General features: G+C 61.3%; 1 protein-coding gene across 1 annotated transcript; it reads right to left on the bottom strand.

The window, feature by feature from the left end:
- Window positions 1-233: 233 nt before the first annotated feature.
- Window positions 234-21932, bottom strand: LOC140645764 (phosphoenolpyruvate carboxykinase [GTP], mitochondrial-like). The gene is given in 12 exon segments (XM_072849219.1): window positions 234-845; window positions 3314-3409; window positions 3507-3644; window positions 5750-5968; window positions 9144-9306; window positions 10215-10415; window positions 13214-13266; window positions 13269-13406; window positions 17484-17630; window positions 17633-17652; window positions 19782-19977; window positions 21905-21932. Coding segments are annotated over 12 exon segments (1854 nt in total). The 3' UTR covers window positions 234-390.
- Window positions 21933-23220: the final 1288 nt, after the last annotated feature.

The raw sequence follows: 23220 nt of genomic DNA, 5'->3' as shown, positions 1-23220 counted from the left end.
CCAGCCCCTGATGGTCACCCAAGGAAGCTGGTGGCCACCAACCCATGGTGGTCACCCAAAGCTTGATGGCCACCAACCCATGGTGGTCACCCAAGGAAGCTGATGGCCACCAACCCATGGTGGTCACCAACCCATGGTGATCACCCAAGGAAGCTGATGGCCACCAGCCCCCGATGGTCACCCAAGGAAGCCGGTGGCCACCAGCTCCTGATGGTCACCCAAGGAAGCTGATGGCCACCAACCCATGGTGGTCACCAACCCACGGTGGTCACCCAAAGCTTGACGTCCACCAGCCCCCGACGGTCGCCAACACCACGGCGCTTGTCTGACCCAGCCGGCGGCCCCCAGCCCCCCGCGGCCACCCAAGGAAGCCGGCGGCCACCACGCCCCTCACATCTTCTTGAGACGCTGCTCCAGGGCCTCCAGCTCGCCCAGCACCTCCTTGGGCAGGTCCTCCCCGAAGTTCTCCTCGTAGTACTGCCGCAGCTCCCGCGCCTCCTTCTCCCAGAAGCTCCTGGAGATGGGGAAGAGCTCGGCGTAGGAGACACCGGGAAGCCCCCCGAGATCCAGAGCGTCTTCTCGAGGTATCAACCCCACCGGGGTGGGCTTGGCGTTGTCTTCTCCTTCCACCCGACTACAAATCCAGGCCAGGACGCGGGCGTTGTGACCGAAGCCCGGCCACAGGAAGCGGCCGGCGGCGTCCTTGAGGAACCAGTTGACGTGGAAGATGCGGGGGAGGCGGGCGCCTTCTCGCTCGCCGATGGACAACCAGTGGGCCAGGTAGGCGCCGGCGTTGTAGCCGAAGAACGGTCGCATGGCGAAGGGGTCGTGCATCAGGCGGCGGCCTGCAAGGGGGAGGGAGGGGAGGAGGTGAGGTCCTGGGGGTGGTGGGACGTCGTTATGGGGTGGTGGGACGTGGTTATGGGGTGGTGGGACGTGGGGGTTAATGGGGATGAAGTTATGGGGCATTGGGGTGGTGGGACGTGGTTATGGGGCATTGGGGTAGTAGGACGTGGTTATGGGGTGGTGGGACGTGGTTATGGGGGTGGTGGGATGTTGGGGTCAAGAGTGGATGAAGTTATGGGGCATTGGGGTGGTGGGACGTGGTTATGGGGTGGTGCGACGTGGGGGTTAATGGGGGATGAAGTTATGGGGTGCTGGGGGTGGTGGGACGTGGTTATGGGGTGGTGGGACGTGGGGGTTAATGGGGATGAAGTTATGGGGCATTGGGGTAGTAGGACGTGGTTATGGGGTGGTGGGACGTGGTTATGGGGGTGGTGGGATGTTGGGGTCAAGAGTGGATGAAGTTATGGGGCATTGGGGTGGTGGGACGTGGTTATGGGGTGGTGGGACGTGGGGTTAATGGGGATGAAGTTATGGGGTGCTGGGGGTGGTGGGACGTGGTTATGGGGTGGTGGGACGTGGGGGTTAATGGGGATGAAGTTATGGGGCATTGGGGTAGTAGGACGTGGTTATGGGGTGGTGGGACGTGGTTATGGGGGTGGTGGGATGTTGGGGTCAAGAGTGGATGAAGTTATGGGGCATTGGGGTGGTGGGACGTGGTTATGGGGTGGTGGGACGTGGGGGTTAATGGGGGATGAAGTTATGGGGCATTGGGGTGGTGGGACGTGGTTATGGGGTGGTGGGACGTGGGGGTTAATGGGGATGAAGTTACGGGGTGCTGGGGGTGGTGGGACGTGGTTATGGGGTGGTGGGACGTGGGGGTTAATGGGGGATGAAGTTATGGGGCATTGGGGTAGTAGGACGTGGTTATGGGGTGGTGGGACATGGGGGTTAATGGGGATGAAGTTATGGGGTGCTGGGGGTGGTGGGACGTGGTTATGGGGTGGTGGGACGTGGTTATGGGGTGGTGGGACGTGGGGTTAATGGGGATGAAGTTATGGGGTGCTGGGGGTGGTGGGACATGGTTATGGGGTGGTGGGACATGGGTGTTAATGGGGGATGAAGTTATGGGGCACTGGGGTGGTGGGACGTCGTTATGGGGTGGTGGGACGTCGTTATGGGGTGGTGGGACACGGGGTTAATGGGGATGAAGTTATGGGGTGCTAGGGGTGGTGGGACGTTGTTATGGGGTGGTGGGACGTGGTTATGGGGTTGGTGGGACGTGGTTATGGGGTTGGTGGGACGTGGGGGTTAATGGGGATGAAGTTATGGGGCATTGGGGTGGTGGGACGTGGTTATGGGGTGGTGGGACGTGGTTATGGGGTGGTGGGACGTGGGGGTTAATGGGGATGAAGTTATGGGGCATTGGGGTGGTGGGACGTGGTTATGGGGTGGTGGGATGTTGGGGTCAAGAGTGGATGAAGTTATGGGGCATTGGGGTGGTGGGACGTGGTTATGGGGTGGTGGGACGTGGTTATGGGGTGGTGGGACGTGGGGGTTAATGGGGGATGAAGTTATGGGGCATTGGGGTGGTGGGACGTGGTTATGGGGTGGTGGGATGTTGGGGTCAAGAGTGGATGAAGTTATGGGGCATTGGGGTGGTGGGACGTGGTTATGGGGTGGTGGGACGTGGGGGTTAATGGGGGATGAAGTTATGGGGCATTGGGGTAGTAGGACGTGGTTATGGGGGTGGTGGGATGTTGGGGTCAAGAGTGGATGAGGTTATGGGGCACTGGTGTGGTGGGACGTGGTTATGGGGTGGTGGGACGTGGTTATGGGGTGGTGGGACGTGGGGGTTAATGGGGATGAAGTTATGGGGTGCTGGGGTGGTGGGACGTCGTTATGGGGTGGTGGGACGTCGTTATGGGGTGGTGGGACGTGGGGGTTAATGGGGGATGAAGTTATGGGGCATTGGGGTGGTGGGACGTCGTTATGGGGTGGTGGGACGTGGTTATGGGGTGGTGGGACACGGGGTTAATGGGGATGAAGTTATGGGGTGCTGGGGTGGTGGGACGTCGTTATGGGGTGGTGGGACGTCGTTATGGGGTGGTGGGACGTGGGGGTTAATGGGGATGAAGTTATGGGGTGGTGGGACGTGGTTATGGGGCGGTGGGATGTTGGGGCCAAGAGCGGATGAAGTTATGGGGCTGGTGGGGTGTGGTTATGGGGTGGTGGGATGTTGGGGTCAAGAGTGGATGAAGTTATGGGGTGCTGGGGCTGGTGGGATGTGGTTATGGGGCTGGTGGGACGTGGGGGTTAATGGGGATGAAGTTATGGGGTGCTGGGGTGGTGGGACATCGTTATGGGGTGGTGGGACGTGGTTATGGGGGTGGTGGGACATGGGGGTTAATGGGGGCTGAAGTTATGGGGCGGTGGGACGTGGTTATGGGGCTGGTGGGGCGGGGCTCACCGGTGTGCTCGGCGGCGGCGGTGGCCTCGCTCCTCATGGCGCTTCCCACGAAGACGCCGTGGCGCCAGTTGAAGGCCTCGTAGACCAAGGGCACGCCTGCCGCCAAACCACGCCCGTGGGCCCACCTCGGCCAAGACGACGGCAGGCGATTGGCTGAAGACTGGGGGGGGGGGGCTCGGGGTCGTGGCCTTACCTTCGGGTCTCCGCCCCCCAAAAATGATGGCGTCGATGGGGACGCCTTCGGGGTCTTCCCACGCGGGGTCCATGATGGGACACTGCCTCGCCGGGGCGCAGAAACGGGAGTTGGGATGGGCGCAAGGCTGAGGGTCACCTGGAGGGGAGGAGGAGGAGGATGGAGGAGGAGGATGGAGGGGGGAGGAGGAGGAGGAGAGGAGGATGGAGGGGGAGGAGGATGGAGGAAGATGGAGGATGGAGGAGGAAGATGGAGGATGGAGGAGGAAGATGGAGGATGGAGGAGGGGAGGAGGAGGAGGATGGAGGAGGATGGAGGGGAGGAGGATGGAGGATGGAGGAGGATGATGGAGGAGGAGGAGGAGGAGAGGGAGGATGGAGGATGGAGGGGGGGAGGAGGAGGAGGAGGAGGAGGAAGATGGAGGAGGAGGAAGATGGAGGATGGAGGGGGGAGGAAGAGGATGGAGGGGGAGGAAGAGGATGGAGGGGGGGAGGAAGAGGATGGAGGGGGGAGGAAGAGGATGGAGGGGGGAGGAAGAGGATGGAGGGGGGGAGGAAGAGGATGGAGGGGGAGGAAGAGGATGGAGGGGGAGGAAGAGGATGGAGGCGGGAGGAAGAGGATGGAGGGGGGGAGGAAGAGGATGGAGGGGGGGAGGAGGAGGATGGAGGAGGAGGAGGAGGATGGAGGAGGAGGATGGAGGATGTAGGACGATGGAGGGAGGATGAGGGTGAGGAGACGAGATGATGAAGATGAAATGACGAGGATGGAGATGATGAGGATGAAGAGGAGACGGAGACAAGGATGAAGATGACGACAGGACACGACGAGGATGAAGGAGGAGAGGAGACGACGAGGATGAAGACGATGGAGATGATGAAGACAATGGAGATGAGGAGACGAGGAGACAGGGACAAAGAGGAGGAGACCATGGAGACGAAGACGAGGAGGAGATGATGGAGATGGAGATGAAGATGAGGAGGAGGAGACGAGGAGGAGATGAGGAGGAGGTGAGGAGACGACAGAGATGGAGACGAGGAGGAGGAGACAACGGAGACGACGGTGGAGATGAAGATGAGGAGGAGACGACAGAGATGAAGACGAGGAGGAGATGAGGAGGAGGTGAGGAGACAACGGAGATGAGGAGACGACGGAGATGAGGATGAGGAGGAGGAGACAACGGAGATGAAGATGAGGAGGAGATGAGGAGGAGACAACAGAGATGAAGACGAGGAGGAGACGAGGAGGAGGTGAGGAGACGACAGAGATGAAGACGAGGAGGAGGTGAGGAGACGATGGAGGAGGAGACAATGGAGACGATGGAGATGACGATGGAGATGGAGACGATGATGGAGATGACGATGAGGAGGAGACAAGGAGGAGACGACAGATGAAGATGAGGAGATGAGGAGGAGGTGAGGAGACGATGGAGGTGAGGAGACGACGGAGATGAAGATGAGGAGGAGACGAGGAGACGATGGAGGAGATGACGATGGAGATGACGATGGAGATGACGATGGAGATGACGATGGAGATGACGATGGAGATGACGATGGAGATGACGATGAGGAGGAGACAAGGAGGAGACGACAGATGAAGATGAGGAGGAGATGAGGAGGAGACAATGGAGATGACGATGGAGATGGAGATGAAGATGAGGAGGAGGAGACGAGGAGGAGATGACGGAGATGAAGATGAGGAGGAGACGAGGAGGAGGTGAGGAGACGATGGAGATGATGGAGATGAAGACGATGAGGAGGAGACGACGGAGGAGATGAGGAGATGATGGAGGAGACAATGGAGACGACGATGGAGATGAAGATGAGGAGGAGACGACAGAGATGAAGACGAGGAGGAGATGAGGAGACGACGGAGGTGAGGAGATGATGGAGATGAAGACGATGAGGAGGAGACGATGGAGGAGACGAGGAGACGATGAGGAGGAGGAGACGATGGAGATGACGATGGAGATGACGATGGAGATGACGATGGAGATGACGATGGAGATGACGATGGAGATGACGATGGAGATGACGATGAGGAGGAGACGACAGATGAAGATGAGGAGGAGATGAGGAGGAGACAATGGAGATGACGATGGAGATGAAGATGAGGAGGAGGAGACAATGGAGGAGGAGACGACGGAGGTGAGGAGAAGACGAAGAGAAGATGACGAGAAGGTTGCGAGGCAAGGGCGCGGGGCGTGGCGGGAGGGCGTGGCGGGGCGTGGCGGGGCGTGGCCCCTACCGGGCGCCCAGGGCTGGCCGCGCCAGGAGGTGAGGGCGGTGCCGGGCGGCAGGGGCTGGTCCATGCCCTCCCAGTAGACGCCGCCGTCGCTGGTCTGGCCCACGTTGGTGAAGATGGTGTTGCGGCGGATGGTCAGCATGGCGTTGGGGTTGGTGCGCAGGGAGGTCCCCGGGGCCACCCCGAAGAAGCCGCTCTCGGGGTTGATGGCGCGGAGGCGGCCTGGGGAGGAGGAGGAGGAGGAGGAGGAGGAGACGGGGGGCTCGGGGCCACCACGGCCAGGAGAACCCACACCTCCTGGGGCCACCAGGAACAGGGGACATCGGGGCCACCATGGGCAGGAGAACCCATGTGTCTTGGGGCCACCAGGAACAGGGGACATTGGGGCCACCATGGTGAGGAGAACCCATGTGTCCTGTGGCCACCATGGTGAGGAGAACCCACATGTCCTGTGGCCACCAGGAACAGGGGACGTCAGGGCCACTATGGCCACGAGAACCCACGTGTGTTGGGGCCACCACGGGCAGGAGAACCCACACCTCCTGTGGCCACCAGGAACAGAGGACATTGGGGCCACCATGGTGAGGAGAACCCACACCTCCTGTGGCCACCAGGAACATGGGACATCAGGGCCACCACAGTGAGGAGAACCCATGTGTCTTGGGGCCACCATGGCCAGGAGAACCCACACCTCCTGTGGCCACCAGGAACAGGGGACATCGGGGCCACCACGGCCAGGAGAACCCACGTGTGTTGGGGCCACCACGGGCAGGAGAACCCACACCTCCTGTGGCCACCAGGAACAGAGGACATTGGGGCCACCACGGCCAGGAGAACCCACATGTGTTGGGGCCACCACGGTCAGGAGAACCCACACCTCCTGTGGCCACCAGGAACAGGGGACATTGGGGCCACCACAGGCAGGAGAACCCATGTGTCCTGTGGCCACCATGGTGAGGAGAACCCACGTGTCCTGTGGCCACCAGGAACATGGGACATCAGGGCCACCACAGTGAGGAGAACCCATGTGTCTTGGGGCCACCATGGTGAGGAGAACCCACACCTTCTGGGGCCACCAGGAACAGGAGACATTGGGGCCACCATGGTGAGGAGAACCCATGTGTCCTGTGGCCACCACGGCCAGGAGAACCCACGTGTCCTGGGGCCACCAGGAACAGGGGACATTGGGGCCACCACAGTGAGGAGAACCCATGTGTCTTGGGGCCACCATGGTGAGGAGAACCCATGTGTCCTGGGGCCACCATGGTGAGGAGAACCCATGTGTCCTGGGGCCACCAGGAACAGGGGACATTGGGGCCACCATGGGCAGGAGAACCCATGTGTCCTGTGGCCACCATGGTGAGGAGAACCCACGTGTCCTGGGGCCACCAGGAACAGGGGACATCGGGGCCACCACGGTGAGGAGAACCCATGTGTCTTGGGGCCACCATGGTGAGGAGAACCCACACCTCCTGTGGCCACCAGGAACAGGGGACATCAGGGCCACCACAGGCAGGAGAACCCATGTGTCCTGTGGCCACCATGGTGAGGAGAACCCACGTGTCCTGGGGCCACCAGGAACAGGGGACATTGGGGCCACCGTGGTGAGGAGAACCCATGTGTCCTGTGGCCACCATGGCCAGGAGAACCCACGTGTCCTGGGGCCACCAGGAACAGGGGACATCAGGGCCACCACAGTGAGGAGAACCCATGTGTCCTGTGGCCACCATGGGCAGGAGAACCCACACATCCTGGGGCCACCAGGAACAGGGGACATCGGGGCCACCATGGGCAGGAGAACCCATGTGTCTTGGGGCCACCATGGGCAGGAGAACCCATGTGTCCTGTGGCCACCAGGAACAGGGGACATCGGGGCCACCACGGCCAGGAGAACCCACGTGTGTTGGGGCCACCACGGTCAGGAGAACCCACACCTCCTGTGGCCACCAGGAACAGGGGACATTGGGGCCACCACAGGCAGGAGAACCCATGTGTCCTGTGGCCACCATGGTGAGGAGAACCCACGTGTCCTGTGGCCACCAGGAACATGGGACATCAGGGCCACCACAGTGAGGAGAACCCATGTGTCTTGGGGCCACCATGGTGAGGAGAACCCATGTGTCCTGTGGCCACCACGGCCAGGAGAACCCACATGTCCTGGGGCCACCAGGAACAGGGGACATTGGGGCCACCACAGTGAGGAGAACCCATGTGTCCTGGGGCCACCATGGTGAGGAGAACCCATGTGTCCTGTGGCCACCAGGAACACGGGACATTGGGGCCACCATGGGCAGGAGAACCCACGTGTCCTGGGGCCACCAGGAACAGGGGACATTGGGGCCACCATGGGCAGGAGAACCCATGTGTCCTGTGGCCACCATGGTGAGGAGAACCCACGTGTCCTGGGGCCACCAGGAACAGGGGACATTGGGGCCACCACAGGCAGGAAAACCCATGTGTCTTGGGGCCACCATGGTGAGGAGAACCCATGTGTCCTGTGGCCACCAGGAACAGGGAACATTGGGGCCACCATGGCCACGAGAACCCACGTGTGTTGGGGCCACCATGGTCAGGGGAACCCATGTGTCCTGTGGCCACCAGGAACAGAGGACATTGGGGCCACCATGGTGAGGAGAACCCACACCTCCTGTGGCCACCAGGAACAGGGGACATTGGGGCCACCATGGGCAGGAGAACCCATGTGTCCTGTGGCCACCATGGTGAGGAGAACCCACGTGTCCTGGGGCCACCAGGAACAGGGGACGTCAGGGCCACCACAGTGAGGAGAACCCATGTGTCTTTGGGCCACCATGGTGAGGAGAACCCACGTGTCCTGGGGCCACCAGGAACAGGGGACATCGGGGCCACCACAGGCAGGAGAATCCATGTGTCCTGTGGCCACCATGGGCAGGAGAACCCACACCTCCTGTGGCCACCAGGAACAGGGGACATTGGGGCCACCATGGCCACGAGAACCCACATGTGTTGGGGCCACCATGGTCAGGAGAACCCATGTGTCCTGGGGCCACCAGGAACAGGGGACATTGGGGCCACCATGGTGAGGAGAACCCACGTGTCCTGGGGCCACCACGGCCAGGAGAACCCACACCTCCTGTGGCCACCAGGAACAGGGGATGTTGGGGCCACCATGGCCACGAGAACCCACATGTGTTGGGGCCACCATGGTCAGGAGAACCCACACCTCCTGTGGCCACCAGGAACAGGGGATGTTGGGGCCACCATGGCCACAAGAACCCACGTGTCCTGTGGCCACCAGGAACAGAGGACATTGGGGCCACCATGGTGAGGAGAACCCACGTGTCCTGGGGCCACCACGGCCAGGAGCACCCACCCCCTCCCCCCCCCCTCGTCAGCCCCGCCCCACTCCGGGCGTCACCTTCGGCGTCGAACTTCATCCAGGCGATGTCATCGCCGACGCAGTGGACGCGCCAGCCGGGCAGGGCGGGGGTCATCATGGCCAGGTTGGTTTTGCCGCAGGCGCTGGGGAAGGCCCCCGCCAGGTACCGCTTCCGGCCCGCCGGGTCCGTCACCCCCACGATCTGATTTTTGGGGGGAAAACACCACATTTTGGGGCCACGGGGGGGGGGCGGGAGGAACCCCCACGCCCAGCGTGGTACGCCCCAAAAGGGGTGGGGGAGGCCCCCAAAACCCCCTGAGGGCCCCACAACCCCCGAGGGACCCCAATATCTGATGGGGGGCCCCAACCCCTAGCGCACCCCTCTTTCCACACAGGGACCCCCAAAACCCCCCCCAATCCGATTTGGGGTGCCCCAACCCCCAAATCCAATTTGGGGCACCCCAACCCCCCCCAAAACCCTTAAAGGATCCCGGTGTCCACGCAGGGACCCCCAAAACCCCCTGAGGGACCCCAACCCCCCCAATATCTGATGTGGGGCACCCCAAAACCCCTAAGAGACCCCCCGACCCCCCCAATATCTGATGTGGGGCACCCCACAACCCCCAAAATCTCATTCTAGGGCACCCCAAGCCCCCCCGAACCCCTAAAGGACCCTGGTGTCCAGAGGGGCCCCCAAACCCCCCGAGCCCCCAAACCCCACCGAGGACCCCAAAACCCACTGAGGACCCCAAACCCCCCAAGGGACCCCAAAACCTAATTCGGGGGCCCCCCAAACCCCCTCCTCCATCCCCCCGCCCTCCCTTTCCTCCTCCTTCCCCCCAAAACCCAACTCTAAGAGGGGGCCCCCCAAAACCCTGAGCCCCCTCCCCAAAACCCCCCAAGGGACCCCAAAACCTAATTCGGGGCCCCCAAACCCCGACATCCACAGGCCCCCCAAACCCCTCCCTCCATCCCCCGCCCCTCCCGTTCCCCTCCTTCCACCCCAAAACCCAACTCTAAGGGGGGGGGGGCCCCCAAAACCTCCTGAGCCCCCCCCAACCCCCTCCGGGGGGGTCCCCAAAACCCTGGGGGGGGGGTCCCCAAAATCACCAGCATGTGCTCGGCCAGCCAGCCCTCGTCGCGGGCCAGGCGGGAGGCGATGCGCAGGGCGAAGCATTTTTTGCCCAAAAGCGAGTTCCCCCCGTAGCCGCTGCCGAAGGAGACGATGCGGCGCTGGGCCGGGAGGTGGGCTACCAACGTGCGGGAGGGGTCGCAGGGCCACTGGGCTACCAGGGGTTCTGGGGGGGGAAAGGGGGGTCAGAGGGCTGCTCTGGGGGGTGGGGGGTCACAGGGCTACCAGGGGCTCTGGGGGGGGAAAAGGGGGTCGCAGGGCCACTGGGCTACCAGGAAAACGGGGGTTGAAGGGCCACTGGGCTACCAGGGGTTCTGGGGGAAAGGGGGGTCAGAGGGCTGCTCTGGGGGTGAGGGGGTCACAGGGCTACCAGGGGCTCTGGGGGAGGAAAGGGGGGTCGCAGGGCCACTGGGCTACCAGGGGTTCTGGGGGAAGGGGGGTCAGAGGGCTGCTCTGGGGGGTGAGGGGGCCACAGGGCTACCAGGGGCTCTGGGGTGGGGAAGGAGGGGTCACAGGGCCACTGGGCTACCAGGGAAATGGGGGGTTGAAGGGCCACTGGGCTACCAGGGAAACGGGGGGGGGAAACGGGGATCACAGGGCTACCAGGGGCTTGGGGGGGGGGGAAGGGGGTCGCAGGGCCACTGGGCTACCAGGGAAACGGGGGATTGAAGGGCCACTGGGCTACCAGGGGTTCTGGGGGGAAAGGGGGTCAGAGGGCTGCTCTGGGGGGTGGGGGGGTCACAGGGCTACCAGGGGCTCTGGGGGGAAAGGGGTTGCAGGGCCACTGGGCTACCAGGGAAATGGGGGGTTGAAGGGCCACTGGGCTACCAGGGTTCTGGGGGAAAGGGGGGTCAGAGGGCTGCTCTGGGGGAGTGAGGGGGGTCACAGGGCTACCAGGGGCTCGGGGGGGGAAGGGGGTCGCAGGGCCACTGGGCTACCAGGAAAACGGGGGTTGAAGGGCCACTGGGCTACCAGGGGTTCTGGGGGGAAAGGGGGTCAGAGGGCTGCTCTGGGGGGTGGGGGGCCACAGGGCTACCAGGGGCTCTGGGGTGGGGAAGGAGGGGTCACAGGGCCACTGGGCTACCAGGGAAATGGGGGATTGAAGGGCCACTGGGCTACCAGGGAAACGGGGGTTGAAGGGCCACTGGGCTACCAGGGTTCTGGGGGGAAAGGGGGTCAGAGGGCTGCTCCGGGGAGTGAGGGGGGTCACAGGGCTACCAGGGGCTCGGGGGGGAAGGGGTTGCAGGGCCACTGGGCTACCAGGAAAACAGGGGGTTGAAGGGCCACTGGGCTACCAGGGGTTCTGGGGGGAAAGGGGGGTCAGAGGGCTGCTCTGGGGGGTGAGGGGGTCACAGGGCTACCAGGGGCTCTGGGGGGGAAGGGGTCGCAGGGCCACTGGGCTACCAGGAAAACGGGGGGTTGAAGGGCCACTGGGCTACCAGGGGTTCTGGGGGAAAGGGGGGTCAGAGGGCTGCTCTGGGGGGTGGGGGGGTCACAGGGCTACCAGGGGCTCTGGGGTGGGGAAGGAGGGGTCACAGGGCCACTGGGCTACCAGGGAAATGGGGATTGAAGGGCCACTGGGCTACCAGGGAAACGGGGGTTGAAGGGCCACTGGGCTACCAGGGGTTCTGGGGGGAAAGGGGGTCAGAGGGCTGCTCCGGGGGGAGTGAGGGGGTCACAGGGCTACCAGGGGCTCGGGGGGGAAGGGGGTTGCAGGGCCACTGGGCTACCAGGAAAACAGGGGGTTGAAGGGCCACTGGGCTACCAGGGGTTCTGGGGGGGGAAAGGGGGGTCAGAGGGCTGCTCTGGGGGGGGGTGAGGGGGGTCACAGGGCTACCAGGGGCTCGGGGGGGGGGGGGGGGGAAGGGGTCGCAGGGCCACTGGGCTACCAGGAAAACGGGGGTTGAAGGGCCACTGGGCTACCAGGGGTTCTGGGGGGAAAGGGGGGTCAGAGGGCTGCTCTGGGGGGTGGGGGGCCACAGGGCTACCAGGGGCTCTGGGGTGGGGAAGGAGGGGTCACAGGGCCACTGGGCTACCAGGGAAATGGGGATTGAAGGGCCACTGGGCTACCAGGGAAACGGGGGTTGAAGGGCCACTGGGCTACCAGGGGTTCTGGGGGGAAAGGGGGTCAGAGGGCTGCTCTGGGGGAGTGAGGGGGTCACAGGGCTACCAGGGGCTCTGGGGGGGGAAAGGGGGTTGCAGGGCCACTGGGCTACCAGGAAAACAGGGGTTGAAGGGCCACTGGGCTACCAGGGGCTCTGGGGGGGGGGAGGGGGGTCACTGGGCTACCAGGGGTTCTGGGGGGGAAGGGGGGTCAGAGGGCCACTGGGCTACCAGGGAAACAGGGGGGAAAGGGGGTCAGAGGGCTACCAGGGGCTCTGGGGGGGGAAAGGGGTCACAGGGCCACTGGGCTACCAGGGAAACGGGGGGGGGGGGGGGAGAAATCGAGGTGCAGAAAAGGGGATTTTTATTTGGGGGGAATCAGGGTGTGCAAAAAGGGGAATTATTTTTATTTTGGGGTAAATCGGGGGCAGAAAAGATTTTTTTTTAATTTGGGGGATTTTGGGGTTTTTAATTTGGGGTTTTTAATTTGGGGGATTTTTTTAATTTGGGGGATTTTTTTAATTTGGGGGGTTAATTTGGGGTTTTTAATTTGGGGGTTTTAATTTGGGGGTTTTTAATTTGGGGGGGGATTTTTTAATTTGGGGGGTTAAGTCAGGGGCGGAAAAGTACCATTTTTGGTTTTTTGGGGTTAAATGGGGTGCGGAAAAACGGAGTTTTATTATTTTGGGGGTTAAATCGGGGCGGAACAGGGATTTTTATTTTTTTAATTTGGGGGGTTAAGTTGGGGTGCGGAAAAGTGGAATTTGGGGGTTGAATTGGTGGGGAAAAGGGGTTTTTATTATTTTTGGGGGGTTAAATCAGGGTGTGGAAAAAGCGGGGGGTCGGGGGTGGAAAAGGGGGGTTGGGGTCTTACCGCGGAGGGGAGGGGCCGTCCGACGGAGTGGAGGCAGCGGACGAAGTCGTGGGCGGGGGGAGGGCGTGGGCCCCCACCCGCGTCATGATGCGCATGGAGGCGGCGACGTAGGCGGAGTCGGTCAGCTGCACCCCCTTGGCCAGCGGGGAGCCCAGCGGGCCCATGCAGAAGGGGATGACGAACATGGTGCGGCCTGGGGGGAGAGGGGGTGAGGGGGGCTGGGGGGGGAGGGGGAGGGGGGGGAGAGAGGGGGGAGGGAAGGGGGAGAGAGAGGGTTTGGGGAGGGAAGGGGAGAGAGTGGGGAGGGGAAGGGGAGAGAGTGGGGAGGGAAGGGGGAGAGAGTGGGGAGGGGAAGAGAGGGGAAGGGGGAGGGAGTGGGGAGGGGAAGGGGGAGAGAGTGGGGAGGGAAGGGGGAGAGAGTGGGGAGGGGAAGGGGGAGGGATTGGGGAGGGGAAGGGGGAGAGGGATTGGGGAGGCTAAGGGAAGGGGGTTTGGGGAGGGGAAGGGAGGGGGGTTTGGGGAGGAGGGGGAGGGAGTGAGGGGATTTGGGGAGGGAAGGGGGTTTGGGGAGGGAAGGGGGGTTTGGGGAGGGGAAGGGGGAGAGAGTGGGGGAGGGGGGATTGGGGAGGGAAGAGGGGGTTTGGGGAGAGGAGGGGGAGAGTGGGGAGGGAAGGGGGAGGGATTGGGGAGGGGTTTGGGGAGGGGAAGGGGGTTTGGGGGATTGGGGAGGGAGGGGGAGAGAGTTGGGGGGTGAGGGATTGGGGAGGGGAAGGGGGATTGGGGAGGGGAAGGATTTGGGGGAGGGGGAGGGTTTGGGGGGAGGGGAGGGTTTGGGGGGGAGGGGCTGCGGGGCAGAGCGCTGGGGAAGGAGGGGCAGCACTGAAGGGCGCTGGGGAGGGGAGGCGGCGCGGGCGCTAATTAAGGGGTAAGGGGTAATTAGCGGGGAGGGGGGCTCATTAAGGGTGTAATTAAGAGACGAGTATTTACGGGCGGGGCACGGGGGAGGGGAGGGGGGGGCCAATTAGCGAGGGGCAATAATTAGCAGAGCGTTAACGAGCCCTAATTAAGGGAGTAGCAAGCGAGTGTTACGGGGCGGTAATTAAGCGAGCATTAAAGGGCGGTAATTAAGCGAGCATCAACAGAATATTAATGAGCGGTAATTAAGGGAGTGTTAACGGAGCGGTAATGAGCGGTAATTAAGCGAGTATTAATGAGCGGTAATTAGGCGAGTATTAAGACACTGTTAAAAATCGCTAATTAAGAGTATCAAGAGCACTAAACATCATTAATTACGTATTAAACATCATTAATTAATTAACTATTAATGATCAGTAATTAAGCAAGTATTAATGATCAGTAATTAAGCAAGTATTAATGAACAGTAATTAAGCGAGTATTAATGAACAGTAATTAAGCGAGTATTAAGACACTGTTAAAAATCACTAATTAAGAGTATCAAGAGTACGAAAGATCATTAATTATTAATGATCGGTAATTAAGCGAGTATTAATGATCGGTAATTAAGCGAGTATTAAGACACTGTTAAAAATCGCTAATTAAGAGTATCAAAAGCACTAAAGATCATTAATTATTAATGATCAATAATTAAGCTAGTATTAATGATCAGTAATTAAGCTAGTATTAATGATCAGTAATTAAGCGACTATTAAGACACTGTTAAAAATCGCTAATTAAGAGTATCAAGAGTACTAAAGATCATTAATTAAGTATTAATGATCAGTAATTAAGCGAGTATTAATGATCGGTAATTAAGCAAGTATTAAGACACTGTTAAAAATCACTAATTAAGATCATTAAATATTAAACATCATTAATTAAGCGAGTATTAATGATCAGTAATTAAGCGAGTATTAATGATCAGTAATTAAGCGAGTATTAAGACACTGTTAAAAATCACTAATTAAGAGTATCAAGAGCACTAAAGATCATTATTAAACTTCATTAATTATTAAGCATCACTAAGTATTAAGCATCATTAATTATTAAGCATCAAGTATTAAGCATCATTAATTAAATATTAAGCATCATTAATTAAATATTAAGCATCATTAATTAGGCGAGTATTAAAGATCAGTAATTAGGCGAGTATTAAAGATCAGTAATTAGGCGAGTATTAACAGAGTATTAACGAGCGGTAATTAAGTGCGTATTAACAGAGCGTTAACGATCCGTAATTAAGCGAGTACTAAGACACGGTTAAAAATCAGTAATTAAGCGAGTATCAAATACTAAAGATGATTAATTAAGCGAGCGTTAGCAGAGTACTAATGCTCATTAATTAAGCCGGTCTTAAAGCGCAGTAATTAAGCGAGTAGCGCTAACGCTCGTTAATTAAGCCGGTCTTAAAGCGCAGTAATTAAGGGAGTAGCGCTAACGCTCATTAATTAAGCCGGTCTTAAAGCGCAGTAATTAAGGGAGTAGCGCTAACGCTCATTAATTAAGCCGGTCTTAAAGAGCAGTAATTAAGCGAGTAGCGCTAACGCTCGTTAATTAAGCCGGTCTTAAAGCGCAGTAATTAAGGGAGTAGCGCTAACGCTCATTAATTAAGCCGGTCTTAAAGCGCAGTAATTAAGGGAGTAGCAAGCGAGTGTTACGGGGCAGTAATTAAGCGAGTATTAAAGGGCGGTAATTAAGCGACCGTAATTAATTAAGCGAGCGTTAAGGGGCCGCAATTAATTAATTAAGCAGGTGCTCAGGGCTGTAATTAAGAGCAGGAGCGCCTGGGCGGTGACGGGAGCCCCGGGGAGAGATAACGACGGGGGTAATTAACCCTAATTAATTAGCTAATTACCCCCCAATTAACCCCGTAATTAACAACGTAATTAATCCCTAATAAACCCCGTAATTAACAACATAATAAACCCCCTAATTAACAACATAATAAACCCCTAATTAACAACATAATAAACCCCTAATAAACCCCTAATAAACCCCTAATAAACCCCTAATAAACCCCTAATAAACCCCTAATAAACCCCTAATAAACCCCTAATAAACCCCTAATAAACCCCTAATAAACCCCTAATAAACCCCTAATAAACCCCTAATAAGCCACGTAATTAGCCCCTAATAAGCCACGTAATTAGCCCCTAATAAGCCACGTAATAAGCCCCTAATAAGCCACGTAATTAACCCCTAATAAGCCCCTAATAAACCACGTAATTAGCCCCTAATTAGCCCCTAATAAGCCATGTAATAAGCCACGTAATTAACCCCTAATAAGCCACGTAATTAACCATGTAATTAGCTCCTAATAAGCCCCTAATAAGCCACGTAATTAACCCCTAATTAACCCCTAATTAACGGGGGAGCATGTGGGGAGCGTTGGAGTAACTGGGGAGGAGGAGTGGGGAAACGGCGGCGGGGAAACGGCGGGGAAACGGCGGGGAAACGGCGGGGAAACGGCGGGGGAATCTGGAGAACTTGAAGGAAATGGGGAGAAAACAGGAAAAAACGGGGAAAACCCTCCAGAAAAGGTGGGGGAAATAAACAAAGGGGGGGAAAAGGAGGAAGGGTTGGGGAAATGAAAGGGAACGGGAAGAAAGCACAAAGGGGGAAGGGCAGGAAACGGGGGGGAAACGGCAGGAAACGGGGGGGAACGGCAGGAAAAGGGGGGGAAGGGCAGGAAAAGGGGGGAAGAGCAGGAAAAGGGGGAAGAGCAGGAAAGGGGGGAAGAGCAGGAAAGGGGGGGGAAGAGCAGGAAAAGGGGAAGAGCAGGAAAAGGGGGAAGAGCAGGAAAAGGGGAGGGAAGAGCAGGAAAAAGGGGGAGAGCAGGAAAAAGGGGGGAAGCCGGAAAAGGGGGAAGCCGGAAAAGGGGGCCGGAAAAGGGGGGATGCCGGAAAAGGGGGATGCTGGAAAAGGGGAAGCCGGAAAAGGGGGGGGGAAAGCCGGAAAAGGGGAGCCGGAAAAGGGGGAAAGCCGGAAAAGGGGGAGCCGGAGGGGGGAAAGCCGGAAAAGGGGGAAAGCCGGAAAGTGGGGGGGGAAGCCGGAAAAGGGGGAAAGCCGGAAAAGGGGGAATGAAAAGGAAGCCGGAAAGGGGGGGGAAGCGGAAAAGGGGAATGGAGGAAACGGAAAAAAAGGGGAAGCCGGAGGGAAGCCGGAAAGGGGAAAGCCGGAAGGGGGGGAAAGCCGGAAAAGGGGGAAAAGCCGGAAGGGGGGGGAAAAGCCGGAAAATGCAGCCAAGGGGTGGGCAGGAGGGAGAGCCCCCCGCCCGCCCCACCCCGCCCTGCCCCGCCCCCGCCCCGCCCACCCTCCATGCAGGCGGGGAAGCGCTCCTGCAGGGCCCGCTCCAGCGCGGGGGCCCATCCAGTTGCCCAGCTGGCCGGGGGCCGGGGGACGGCGTCCCGCTCCCGCTCCGTCACCAGCACCGTCCGGCTCTCCACCCGCGCCACGTCCCGGGGTCCGTCCGCGCCAGCCAGCTGGGGGGACAGGGCTTTGGGGACCCCCTTCACCCCAGGAGCCCCCAAGGGACCAGGGACCCCCATCACCCCAGGACCCCCCAAGGGACCCAAATGGCCACACCAGGACCCCCCCCCTCACACCAGAACCCCCCAAGGGACCAGGGACCCCCTCACCCCAGGAGCCCCTCAAGGGACCAGGGACCCCCTTCACCCCAGGACCCCCCAAGGGACCAGGGACCCCCATCACCCCAGGACCCCCCCCCAAGGGACCAGGGACCCCCCTTCACCCCAGGACCCCCCCAAAAGGACCAGGGACCCCCCCATCACCCCAGGACCCCCCCAAGGGACCCCAAGGGACCCAAATGGCCACACCAGGACCCCCCCCCAAGGGACCAGGGACCCCCCGTTCACCCCAGGACCCCCCAAAAGGACCAGGGACCCCCATCACCCCAGGACCCCCCAAGGGACCCCAAGGGACCCAAATGGCCACACCAGGACTCCCCTCACACCAGGACCCCCCCCAAGGGACCAGGGACCCCCATCACCCCAGGACCCCCCCCCAAAAAGACCAGGGGCCCCCAAAGACCCAGGTGTCCAGACCGGGACCCCCCTCACCCCATGACCCCCAAAAACACCAGGGACCCCCAAGGGACCCAGGCATCCAGGCTGGGGACCCCCTCACCCCAGGACCCCCCCAAGGGACCAGGGACCCCCCTTCACCCCAGGAGCCCCCCCAAGGGACCAGGGACCCCCATCACCCCAGGACCCCCCCCAAGGGACCAGGGACCCCCCTTCACCCCAGGACCCCCAAAGGACCAGGGACCCCCCATCACCCCAGGACCCCCCCAAGGGACCCCAAGGGACCCAAATGGCCACACCAGGACTCCCCCTCACACCAGGACCCCCCCAAGGGACCAGGGACCCCCCATCACCCCAGGACCCCCCCCAAAAGACCAGGGGCCCCAAAAAGACCCAGGTGTCCAGACCGGGGACCCCCCTCACCCCATGACCCCCAAAAACACCAGGGACCCCCAAGGGACCCAGGCATCCAGGCTGGGGACCCCCCTCACCCCAGGACCCCCCCAAGGGACCAGGGACCCCCTTCACCCCAGGACCCCCCCCAAAAGGACCAGGGACCCCAAGGGACCCAGGCATCCGGGCCAAGGACTCCCCAGGACCCCCCCCCCCCCAAAAAAGACCAGGGACCCCAAAAGAACCCCAATTTCCAGACCAGGGACCCCCATCACCCCATGAGCCCCCCCAAAATCAACCAAGCCCCCCAAATATCGACCAAGCCCCCTCAAAACACAACCCCCCCAAATCAACAGGGCCCCCAAAACACGACCCCCCAAATCAACCAGCCCCCCAAATATCGACCCCCCAAATCAACCGGGCCCCCCAAAACACGACCCCCCAGATCAACTGGGTCCCCCCCAAATCAACCAGCCCCCCAAATATCAACCAGGCCCCCAAAACACGACCCCCCCAAATCAACCAGGCCCCTCCAAAACATGCCCCCCAAATCAACCAGCCCCCCAAATATCAACCAAGCCCCCAAAACACGCCCCAAATATTGACCAAGCCCCCCCAAACACGACCCCCAATATCAACCAGGCCCCCAAAACACGACCCCCCAAATCAACCAGGCCCTCCCCAAAACACAACCCCCCCCAATACCAACCTGGCCCCCAAAACACAACCCCCCAATATCAACCAGCCCCCCAAATATCAACCAGGCCCCCAAATATCAAGCCCCCAAAACACGACCCCCCAAAACACGACCCCCCCAAATCAACCAGGCCCCCCAAATCAACCAGGCCCCCCCCAAAACACAACCCCCCAATATCAACCAAGCCCCCCAAATCAACCAAGCCCCCCAAATCAACCAAGCCCCCCCAAATCAACCAGGCCCCCCAAATCAACCAGGCCCCCCCCAAATCAACTGGGTCCCCCAAAACACGACCCCCCAATATCAACCAAGCCCCCCAAAACACGACCCCCCAAATCAACCAGGCCCCCCAAATCAACCAGGACCCCCCAAAGGGGCCCAAACCCCTTGTTCAGAATAAAAGGGGGGGAGGGGGAATGGGGGTGGGGGATTTTGGGTGCCCTCGCCCCCGGGGGGATTTTGGGGTGCCCCCCCTTACCAGTTGTCGTATTTGGGGAGGGGGTGCAGCAGCCCCTCGGCCTGCAGCTGGGCCAGGAGGGCGGCCCCCTCCTCGGGGGAGCCGTCGCAGAGGCGCAGGGCGCGGGGGCGGCAGAGGCGAGCCCCCTCCTCCACAAAATGGCGGACGGCGGGGGGCAGGGCCCCAGCACCTCCCCCGCCCCGGAGGGAGCCCCCCGCTCAGCCCCCCGCCGGGGGGGCACGGGGGACACAGCTGGGGGGAGGGGGTTAAAGTCACCCCCCCCAACTCGCCTGGCCCTTGGCCTGCCCCAGAGCATGCTGGGAAGGTGTCACCTCCCCCCCCCAGGACAACACAGGGGGCAAAGGGCGCGGTGGCTGGCCCGACCCCCCCCAAAAAGGGGGCCTGGGGCGGGGGTGCCCCTAGCTGCCCCCCAAGTAGCCCCAGGCTCATCCCAAGTAGCCCCCAGGCTGCCCCTTAAGTAGCCCCAGGCTGCCCCATAGCTGCCCCCCAAGTAGCCCCAGGCTGACCCCTAGCTGCCCCCAAGTAGCCCCACAGCTGCCCCCCAAGCAGCCCCCAAGCAGTCCCAGGCTGCCCCCTGCAGCCCCAGGCTCATCCCAAGCAGCCCCAGGCTGCCCCATAGCTGACCCCCAAGTAGCCCCCAAGCAGCCCCAGGCTCATCCTGCGCAGCCCCCAGGCTGCCCCTTGGCAGCCCCAGGCTGCCCCATAGCTGACCCCCAAGTAGCCCCAGGCTGCCCCTAGCTGACCCCAAGTAGCCCCACAGCTGCCCCCTAGCAGCCCCCCAAGTAGTCCCAGGCTGCCCCCCAAGTAGCCCCAGGCTCATCCCAAGTACCCCCAGGCTGCCCCATAGCTGACCCCCAAGTAGCCCCAGGCTGACCCATAGCTGACCCCCAAGTAGCCCCACAGCTGCCCCCAAGCAGCCCCACAGCTGCCCCCAAGCAGCCCCCCAAGCAGTCCCAGGCTGCCCCCAAGCAGCCCCAGGCTCATCCCAAGCAGCCCCAGGCTGCCCCATAGCTGACCCCCAAGCAGCCCCAGGCTGACCCATAGCTGACCCCTCAAGCAGCCCCACAGCTGCCCCCAAGTAGCCCCATAGCTGATCCCCAAGTAGCCCCAGGCTGCCCCCTAAGTAGCCCCCAAGCAGCCCCAGGCTGACCCATAGCTGATCCCCAAGCAGCCCCAGGCTGCCCCCAAGTAGCCCCACAGCTGCCCCCTCAAGTAGCCCCCCAAATAGTCCCAGGCTGCCCCCAAGCAGCCCCACAGCTGCCCCCAAGTAGCCCCACAGCTGCCCCATAGCTGATCCCCAAGTAGCCCCAGGCTCATCCCAAGTAGCCCCAAGCTGCCCCATAGCTGCCCCCCAAGTAGCCCCACAGCTGCCCCATAGCTGAGCCCCAAGTAGCCCCAGGCTGCCCCCTAAGTAGCCCCCCAAGTAGCCCCAGGCTGCCCCCTAGCTGACCCCCAAGTAGCTCCCAGGCTGCCCCCAAGTAGCCCCACAGCTGCCCCCAAGTAGCCCCCAAGTAGTCCCAGGCTGCCCCCAAGTAGCCCCAGGCTGCCCCATAGCTGCCCCCTGCCAGCCCCACAGCTGCCCCCCAAGTAGCCCCACAGCTGCCCCCCACCCCCAAATAACCCTAAGCTGCCCCAGAGCCGCCCCCAAGTGTCCCCAAGCCACCCGCCCGCCCCATAACCGCCCCTCAAGTAACCCCAGCCTGCCCCACAGCAACCCTAGCACCCCAGCCCACTTCCCAGGCCCCCAAACCCAACCCCAGGCTGCCCCACAGCCCCCAAGCCCCCTAAGCTGCCCCACAGCCGCCCCAAGTAACCCCAGCCTGCCCTAAAGCGACCCCAGCAGCCCAGCCCCCCAAACCCTCCCTAGGCCCCCCAAAACCAACCCCAGCCCCCCAAACCAACCCCCGGCTGCCCCACAGCCCCCAAGCTGCCCCACAGCCGCCCCCAAGTAACCCCAGCCTGCCCTAAAGCGACCCCAGCAGCCCAGCCCTCCCCCCCACACCCAACCCCAGCCCCCAAACCCTCCCTAGGCCCCCCAAAACCAACCCCAGGCTGCCCCCAGCCCCCCGGCTGCCCCACAGCCCCCCAGGCTGCCCCACAGCCCCCCAGGCTGCCCCACTCACCCCCCAGCCGTCCGATGGCTTTCAGCATCCCCGCCGCTGCTCTCCTCCGCCCTGGGGTCCCCCCCGGCGGCGGACGCCTTATACCCCCTAAAAAGGGGGCAAAGGGGGGTGGGCAAACACACCAGGACCCAGCATCCGGCTGTCCAAACACCACCCCCCGTGGGGGCGTGGTTTGGGGAGCCCTGCCCCCAGGATGATGTAACCCCCGTTGGCCTTGCCCCTTTGTTTGTGTAGGGTCGCTTGGAAAAGGAAAAAGGGGGGGTGTCCTCCTCCCTAAAAATTAGGGGGCCTGGGTGCCCCCCTGCCGTATGGGACCCCCCCAATAATTAAGGAGGTCCCTGAGGCTTAGGACCCCCCCCCCCAAATGTTTGGGGGGGTCCCTGAGGCTTAGCACCCTCCCCCAAATATTTTGGGGGGGGGGACCTTGGGCAGGCAGGACCCCTCCCAATATTGGGGTGGGGGTCCCTGAGGCCTAGGACCCCCCCACAAGTGGTTTGGGGGGGGTCCCCATGCTATGAGACCCCCATCTAATTAATTAGGGGGGTCCCCGAGGTCTGGGACCCCCCCACAAGCGATTTTGGCATCCAGCCCTTCCCTGTGCCCATTGGGGGGGGGTCCCCAAGGCTTGGGACCCTGCTGAGAGTTAAGGGGGGGGGGTCCCCAACGCTTGGGACCCCCCTGAGTAATTGCGGGGAGGGGTCTCCCTGAGGCCTGGACCCCCTGGGTGTTAAGGGGGGGGTCCCCATGGCATATGCCCCCCCCCCCACAATTAAAGAGGGGTCCCTATGGCATATTGGCCCCTCTTTAAGTACTGGGGGCGGGGGGGATTCCTCAGGCCTGCCCCTCCCCCCCCATCAGGAAGGGCCCACCAGCACCCTGAGGTAAAACCTGAAGCTCCCAGCACCCCCCCCCAAAAAAAAAAACCCACCCCGTTTCGAGCCGTTTTTACCTCATCCCACCGCCTCCATCCCCCGCCGTGGCTTCGCAGCTCCGACGGTGTCCGCCGCCATTTTCTCTCTCACTCCCAGGGCTGGAAACCTCCCCCCAAGCGCTGCCACAGGCCCTGAGAGGGTCGCCGAGGGCTTCCCCCGCCGGGTTAATTAACGGCGGAAGGGTTAATTAGCTGGGGGGGGTTAATTAAGAGCCTTAAATGGCGCTTTCCCCCCCTCCGGGCCTCCCTCTGTGGCCGCTGCGGCGCGGTAATGGCGGCTCCCCCCCACGGTTAGAAAATGGCGGGAAGTCGCCACGCATGCGCAACGTGGCGCTAAACGCCGGCGGCGCATGCGCGGGGTCCGTCCCTCCCCGCTGGCGCATGC

The sequence above is a fragment of the Ciconia boyciana genome, unplaced genomic scaffold (genome assembly GCF_034638445.1).
Source record: "Ciconia boyciana unplaced genomic scaffold, ASM3463844v1 HiC_scaffold_38, whole genome shotgun sequence".
NCBI classification, from domain to species: domain Eukaryota; kingdom Metazoa; phylum Chordata; class Aves; order Ciconiiformes; family Ciconiidae; genus Ciconia; species Ciconia boyciana.
The sequence above is the reverse complement of the archived record's forward strand: the minus strand, read 5'-3'. Positions and strand labels throughout refer to the sequence as shown.